Source organism: Myotis davidii, unplaced genomic scaffold (genome assembly GCF_000327345.1).
Source record: "Myotis davidii unplaced genomic scaffold, ASM32734v1 scaffold160, whole genome shotgun sequence".
Taxonomy (NCBI): Eukaryota; Metazoa; Chordata; class Mammalia; order Chiroptera; family Vespertilionidae; genus Myotis; species Myotis davidii.
Window position 1 is genome coordinate 14,305 of NW_006293437.1, and position 7,967 is coordinate 22,271.

The 7,967-nt window shown below is 51.9% G+C and overlaps 1 protein-coding gene across 1 annotated transcript in view; it reads right to left on the reverse strand.

Annotated features, from left to right (window-relative positions):
* Window positions 1-6,318: 6,318 nt before the first annotated feature.
* Window positions 6,319-7,967, reverse strand: part of LOC102758002 (protein Wnt-7a) — a 28,576-nt gene continuing 26,927 nt past the window's right edge. Inside the window, exon 3 of the mRNA XM_006767139.1 lies at window positions 6,319-6,608. Coding sequence (XP_006767202.1) covers window positions 6,319-6,608 — 290 coding nt within the window. The remainder of the gene's footprint in view (window positions 6,609-7,967) is intronic.

Here is a 7,967-nt window from a genome sequence, read left to right on the forward strand (position 1 = left end):
CCCTCTGTGAGCAAGAGGCTGGGCAGGGACTGGGAGGTGACTCCTCACTCAGGTGAAATTCCATCCCCCTGAGCTCACCTCCCTGAGAGCAAGCAGCGCATTCCAGCAGGGGCCAGCCCTCTCCCAGCTGGGCCCTCATACCCATGGTTGCCTCTCTTGAATTCAGTCACCACACCCCAGGGAAGGGATTGTTGAGGACCCTTCCCTCCCCTGAGGCCTCCAGAGCTCCCTGTGCACTTTGTTCTCAGTGTACAGCAAGGCATCCACAGCACGCCAGCCCCTGGCCCTGGGCAACCATGGCAACGGCCCTACTGCTCAGCCAGATCACAGGAAGGTGGTCTCCCAGCCCAGCCCTGAAGTGGTCACTTTCTGCTACAGGGCATCTGAAAGGCCCAGACACATAATCAAGTGGTCAGGAGCAAGGACAGCTGCCTAACCTGGGATAACTAAGGCTTAGTGTATATCAGTTCTGAGTTCCATCCCTGCTTGGGGCCTCAGTTTCCCCATCTGTCGAATGGAACTATGACACACAGAGCCCTGCACTCCCCACAGCCCAACCATGTTCTTTTAGGACTTCATGCTTTTATACATGTTGTTATCTTTGTCTGAACTGCCCTCCTCTTCCCCACCTATCCTGCCCACCTGGTGGATTCCTACTTATCCTTCAAAGCCATTCTAATGGTCCTTTGTTCCTCTAGAGGTCTTCAGACTTGTCCTCCGGGAGACCACTCCCTCCCTGGGCTCCCTTAAGCATTCTGTGTGGCATTGCCCCTGTGGTGTGAGCCCTAAATCATACTTCTTGCTCCTCTTATCTGACGCTTTCACTAGACCAATTACCTTGAGGGAAAGAATCATGGTTTGCTCATCTCCCCACAGCACAAAAGACTGGAAAGAAATCATTCAAAGCCACAAAGATTCTACCATCTGAACATTCCAACCCAATGCTCCCGATGTCTCTCTCCCTCCCAACCAAACATCCTATGATTCCAAACCCCACATATGAGGATGTGAACCTAACATTCTACATTCTCAATTTGAACAGTCTGTGATTTCAATCCAAAAATATTATGGCCCTAAAATTCTAATAGCGAAAGACCATAATTTCTACCATTCACCTAGTCATTCTGATTCCACCCTGCAGACCACACAATTGCATGAGACAATGAGGGAATGGAAAGGCTGGTTGTCCCACAGAGGTACCTATCTCCCAGCCCTGTGGCCCATCCACAGACCAGCACCTGGTTCTGCCCAGAGGAGTGGAGACTTGTGAGGGCAGGATGCTCCCACAGCGTTTATTCTCACCATCTGCCAGGTGAGTCAGTGGGCTGCCCCCAGTTTCCCCTCATTGGATCTGCCACCACTTCTGCCCCTCGATACACGCACCCCCTCCCTAACTTTCCCTGCCTCCTCCTTTTCTCAAACAGCTGCCAACAAGCACCAGAGCCTGTGGTCAGGTTGAGTCTTGTCTGCTGACAGCAGGAGTGAGGGAGCCAGTGATAAACACATCTGTGAGCCTTTCCAAGACACTCAGCCAGGAGTGGCTGCGGGCTGCCTCTTTTCTCCTCTGTGTGTGTGACCCACAGAAGCCTACTGTGGGGGAGGTTCTGGGTTGGGGCCCCATGCCTTCTAATAAATGGCACACAGCAGGATCCTGGGGCACCTCCCCTGTGTACCCTCACCTGGCCCTTACCAGCACCTGGGATCCAGAATAAATCAATGTCATAGTCCCATTTGACAAATGGGGAAACTGTATCTCCAAGTAGGGATGGGACTCAGAACTGATATAAACCAAGCCTTAGGCTAGGTGGCTGTCCTTGCTCCTGACCACTTGGATATGTGTGTGGGTGCTCAGGTGCCCGGTAACAGAGAGGGTTGGGCTAAGAAACCACTGCTGGAATCTGGCTGAGCAGTGTGGCTACTGCCCTGGGTCTGCACTCCCACACCACAAAGGGCCAGACCTGTGGATGGTCAGGCCTTTCCCTATGTACACTGGGCAGTCCCAAATCCCCCTTCTTGGCTCTGGAAAATACAGAGCGCCAGGTTGAACTGCTATCCTGGGGAGCCACCCACAAGGGTCCTCATAAGCCAGAGGGGAGCTGGGCCAACATGGGGAGAGCCCTTCTGTTGGTTTCCCTGAGCTTGTTACAGAATTAACCAGGTGACCGAAAAATACACAGGAGTACCCAGAGATACAGGAAAAAAAAACATTTATTTCCCGATGTACTAGTACCATGACTCAGGGGAGCCTATTTCCAAATCCTGATAAAGCCAATATGGAGGAAGCTTTCTCTTTATATCCTTTGGTTTCTTTGTCCCCCAAATATGAATCAGACTTCCAGACCTTTTGCAGGCTTTGCAAAAAGCCCCGTGTGTTAGGATGGTGGGTGTGAAACCATACCTAAAGGCCTGGCCTGGCACCAGTGCTGATAACCCCCTCCAGGGGTTGTGTATGGTTCATGGTTTATGGCCTCTGTGAAATGGGAGTATTTAGGTAAACAGGTCTTGCAAGTCCAGATAATTAAGGAAGGGGCAGTGACTAGACTATAGGCTAACAGGAATGTGCATTAGGGATACAGAGTCAGGCTGCTAGCACCTCTTCTCCCCCACCCCCCACCCCATATTATTTTCCTCATCATTCTGGGAGAGCCCAGTCTGCACTCTTCTGCACCCCATTCTTGATCCTGCCCAGGGCCTCACTCTGTCTTCTTGGATTCAGTGTCTATGAGTTCTGCCCCTTCCCTGCTCCAGAACCATCAGTGGTTCACCAGTGCCCATAGGTACTCAACTCTTCACTCTACACAGAGAGTAGCTTGTTGATGCCAGCCTTGGGGGTGCAGCTGTGAATGAGACACTTCAAACTCATGATCTGGTATGGAGTGGGGTGGGAGAGAAAGGAACAAGATGACATCTGAGAAAAGGCTAGGAAGGAAATGAAAAGGAAGCTTGTCTGAAGGGGGACATCTGAGCTGAAACCTGACAGCAACTGCAGAAAGATCTGAGGGGACAAATCAAGGCTCTCACTCCCTGGCCTGGCAGGTGACCATACAGGCTCTCCAGCTGCTGTGACTCACAGACCAGCCAGTCTAGGCCCCTGAACTTGCCCTAAGCCCTCACCTCTGGACCTTTGACCACTGCCTCCCCACACCAAACCTGTGTTGCCTTCACTTCTCTTCCCTGCCAAGTCAAACCTCACTTGTCTCCTCCAGGAAGCCACTGAGGTTGATCTTATGATGTCTGACAGATTCTGGCATCTGCACCACCCAAGAGTTTCCTGGAACAGCAGTCACAGCCCTCACGCTGTGGAGCTCTGTGGCTTGTGAAAGCTTTTCCCACTGGATATACTGAACCTTTCTTATCCCAAGCTAAGAATTCTCTTCTTTAATTCTCACAGTGGCTCAACCAGGTAGCCACGGATAAGGAAATGGAGGCTGGAAGAGGGAAGACTCTTGAAGCACTCCCTTTTTCTGCCTCCAGGGAGTGTTTCAAGGGCAGGAGGAAGCCTACGCCCTTTGCCCTGTGCCCTGTGCCCTGTGCCCTAAAAAGTGACCTGACCACAGAAACTAGAAGAAATGAATAGCTGAAAAGCCTGGAGGGATGTGCTGGCTGCACAGGAGCTGCCAGCCAGGCAGGGCCTTCCAATTAACCCAGGACAGCATCGTGTCAGGTGAGTTTCTGCAAGTGTGACTCACCCAGACTCCTGGGAGGCTCTTACACACAGGATGTGGCCAGAGGCTGGAGAAGAGGAGGGAGGGAAGGGCACCTGAAGGCTGGAGGAAGGGCCAGCTTGTCCTCTCCCATTCATCTGCAAGAGGGGAAACTTGCTCCTCTCTAAGGTGTGCAGGCTACCCCCCTGACCCCCAACACCTGCCAGACAGACTACCTCCTGCGTTACGCGTTTGCACAACTTGTAATCACAACCGCCCTGTGCTGAGGACAAACTCTACCAGGCCCCAGGGTAAGTGGTCTCCTGCCTTGTCTCCTTGCCTCCTCACCTCAGCCCTGAGGACACTCCTGCCAGCTCTACTTCCTTTCAGGGAAGGAATAATAAAGCTGGAATCTAAACCAGGCAGCCCAGTGCCAACCTACAGGCAGCCTTCTGACCACCATGCCAGAGCAGTGTATGCTATATAAAGAATGTCAGCTTTTGCCCTAGCTGGTTTGGCTCAGTGGATAGAGCATTGGCCTGGGAACTGAAGGGTCACAGTTTTGATTCCGGTCAAGGGCACAAGCCTGGGCTGCAGGCTCAATCCCTTGTGTGGGGTGTGCAAGAGGCAACCGATCAGTGATTCTCTCTTATCATTGATGTTTCTATCTCTCTCTCCCTCTCCCTTCTTATCTGAAATCAATAAAAATATATTTTTAAAAAAGAATGTCAGCTCAGAGATAGAATTCCGGCACTGCTTATTAACTACTAGAGGCCCAGTGCATGAAAATTCATGCACTGGGGGGGCGGGGGCGGTCCCTCAGCCAGGTCTGCCCTCTCTCACAGTCTGGGAACCCTCAGGGGATATCCTACTGATGGCTTAGGCCTGCTCCCCTTGGACCTAAGTGGCAGTCTGGCCTCCCTTTGTGGGAGGCAACTGGCCGAACAGGGAAAGGCATTGCCCCCATCACCCTGCTGCTGCTGTCACTGCCAGCCTCCACAGCTGCGAGGCCTGAACCCTGGGCCTCACAGCTGCTGGGGCTCATGGCTGCCTGAGCCCCAGGCCTGCAAAAGGGGCCACGGCACTGGACCAGCCCATGGCACAGGCCCACCTCTCCCGCATGGGCCCTGCCCATGTCCCCAGCCCAAGGCCCTTGCAGATGGACGTCCAGAAGACATCTGGAAGAGGTCCTAATTAGCATATTACCCTTTTATTAGTAGAGATGGGACCCTGAGCCCATTACTTACCCACTCTGAGCCTCAATTTCTTCACTTGTAAAATGGGGATAATGATGCTACTGTTCTTAGAGAAGCCTTGAGAATTAGGCGAGCTGATACATCCAGAGCTATAAGACTGCCTGGCCCACAGACATGCTCCAGCAGAGCAAGATATGTGCCACTTAATACATCTGTCACCCAAATGGGGTGTTCATAGCCCACACTTAACCAGTTAAATACTTGAGCCTCTGGTAATCCTCTTTCTTTTTTACCTTTTCTACTGTTGACAATCAATTTGAAATGCCAACACTTAAAAGTGAAGTGATGGTACATAAAAATCTGAGTCTAAACTCAGGGTCTGGCCACAGTGGGCTGGCCTTTCTGTACAACCACAGTGGTGGCCTGTGGATGGGGTCTGCATTCCTGGGTCCAATATAGCCTTGTGTATGGTTTTTTAGGTCTTTGTCACTCTTCCTCCTGCCCAGCCACCCTGGGTACCGGCATTTGTGGCCCCAGGTGGTGTCAGCACAAGTCTTATTGCTGCAGTGGTCTGTTCCAACCCAGGTAGCCCTAAGTCCCCCTCTCCATCTGCCCTGGCTCACAGACACTTCACCACAGAGCTCCACCTGACATCTGAGCTTTTCCTCTCCCAGCATCTCCTGGGCCTAGGGGTTCCAGGAAGGGTTCTGAGCACCTCAGCCTTCAAAGGCACGTAAGAGCATACTCCCAGCCTTAGGCTGCAGCCCAGGGCACAGCCTGAGCCAGGAGCACTGACTTGGGTACCTTGAGCTGCCTCTGCCCAAATACTTCCTGGGATAAAGAGCTCACTCCTTTCTTGGTAACTCACTCCATATCTCATGGCTTTGGCTTGGCTCCTCACAGCAGGACCTACTTCTCCATGATCCCGTCACCCCGTGGGCCCTCACTCTGCACTCTGGGCCCTTCTGCTTCCTTGCCTTAGGACAGCCAGCTTTTCATGGGATGGGTGTCCAGCCCCTTTCTGTCCCAGCCACCTCCACTAGAAATATCCTGGAACATTCCTAGCTCTCTTCCAAGCTGAGCTCAGAATCCAAGAGCATCTGAGGAGGCACTCAAAAAGGTGCCTTTATTTTGAGTGCCAAATTCCAGCTGTGGTGATCAATGACATGCTAGCTGCCCTGCTGTTAAGGGATGACTCCTGCTCAACACATCTTAACCTCTCCCCCAATCAGAGTTTGCACAGCTGATTTTGTGGACCCAAGGACAAGAGTTCACAAGCCTCCCTCTTTCCATCTCGCTGGAATTTCTTCAAATTCCCCAAATTTGTTTTCACCTAGATTCAGTTATTCAACCTCTCTAGTAACTGACAAGCTTCATGCCACACCCTGAGCCCTATCAGCAGCTGGGAAGGGCAGAGCCAGCTAGGGGAGGAACTCTGTGGCTTTTCCTGGAGCCCTGCTGCCTGGGAGCAGGCTGTCTCAGGTCTCCCGCCCTACCTTCCGGCCCGCCTCATTGTTGTGCAGGTTCATGAGTGTCCTGGCGTTCTGCTTGATCTCCCGGGCATCCACGAAGACCTTGGCAAAGCCGATGCCGTAGCGGATGTCAGCCGAGCAGCCACCCCACTTCCAGCCCTCATCCCGGTGGTACTGGCCTTGCTTCTCCTTGTCGCAGCCACAGTCACTTAGGTTGCCTTGGGTGCAGGCAGCTGTGATGGCGTGGGCCACACCGGCAGCGATGATGGCATAGGTGAAGGCAGCCTCCCGGCTCCCTGTGAGAAGAGGGTGAAAGCCTGGGGTCAGGTCCAGGATATCCGGGGAGGAGACCAGCCTAGATAAGAATGGAGGCTGAGCTCCACAAAGGCCCACTGAGCACCCATTCCTTATCTCCAAGAGGTCCTTCCTGGGATGATGACCAAGCCTGAGCACCAGTCATGCACACGCCCACTCAAGCCCCAATCGCTGCCTGCCCTTAGGTAGCTGACTGGGCAGGGGAGGAGAGAGACGTGTGGGCTGCTGGTCCAGGCTCCCAAGGCCAGACGATGGGACAACCCTGTGAATGACCGCCCACTCCCCACAGCACTCAAATTAGGGCATAAACTGTGCACGTGAACAGCTCTTACAGCATCTTGCAACAACCCTCAAAACAGCATTTCTTCAACACCTGCATTGCTTACAGACTCCGGAGCCTGAGCCTGGGCTCACATCTCGGGAGCATCCATTTCTGGTCCTGTGACTTTCAGCCAGTGCTGAGCCCTCCCTGAGTCCCATGTACTCAGAGGTAAAAGGGAAACTCTGCAACAGTACTTTTCTCATGGCAATGACAGAAAGCAGTAAGAGTTTGTCCTATAAGAATTGTTTTAAGAGTGTTCTTGTTATCAGTGGAGTTGTAGATATATTTCAAAATAGAACTGGTGATTTTTTTAAAAGTTTGAGAACTGAACAAAGGAGCAATTGTATGAATTATACTCTGAAGGGAAGGGAAGGTCTCAATGGAAGTTGTATGCTTTTTATATTTCGATGCCATCAAATATAGGTTAAAATATAAATTTTGTAAATCCGTTTAAATGGGAACTATTGGCCTCCTTGGCCCTAAATGAAAGGGCTGATATTTTAAGTTGATTATTTTACTGTAAATTAATCCATCCTAACTTTTAAAATTTGTTTGAATGTTGTCTTGTTAAGTGTTCAAAAATAAGAACTAGAAGTTAAAAATTCTTTTAGCACTCTCAGCTCTGCGTCTGACTCCTCGCAGGTGCCTGACACACAGCCCTTGTTCTCTGAGAGCCCCTGTTACTACTGCTATGTGTCACTTGCCAGTCGCAGGCTTACCCACTCCTCTTGGCCAGACTGTGAGCATCTCTAGGGAAGGCTGGGACCTGGACCCTGGACATCTGCATCCTCAGGCCTTGGTCTTCTAGAAGGCAGGGGCTGGGGAAGAGGAGTGAGGACTGCCCACAGTCAGGGTGGAAAAGAGCAGGTACGTAAACAGGAAGGTTCGGTAGGGGGTCGGGGAGCTGCTAAGAAGTCACTTTCCACAAGTCTTCCCAGCTATTTCAAGATGGCTCTGCCCAGTGGTGCTGGGCTCTTAGTGGGGGTGGAAGGGTCCTGAGTAGCCAGTGTGCAGGAAT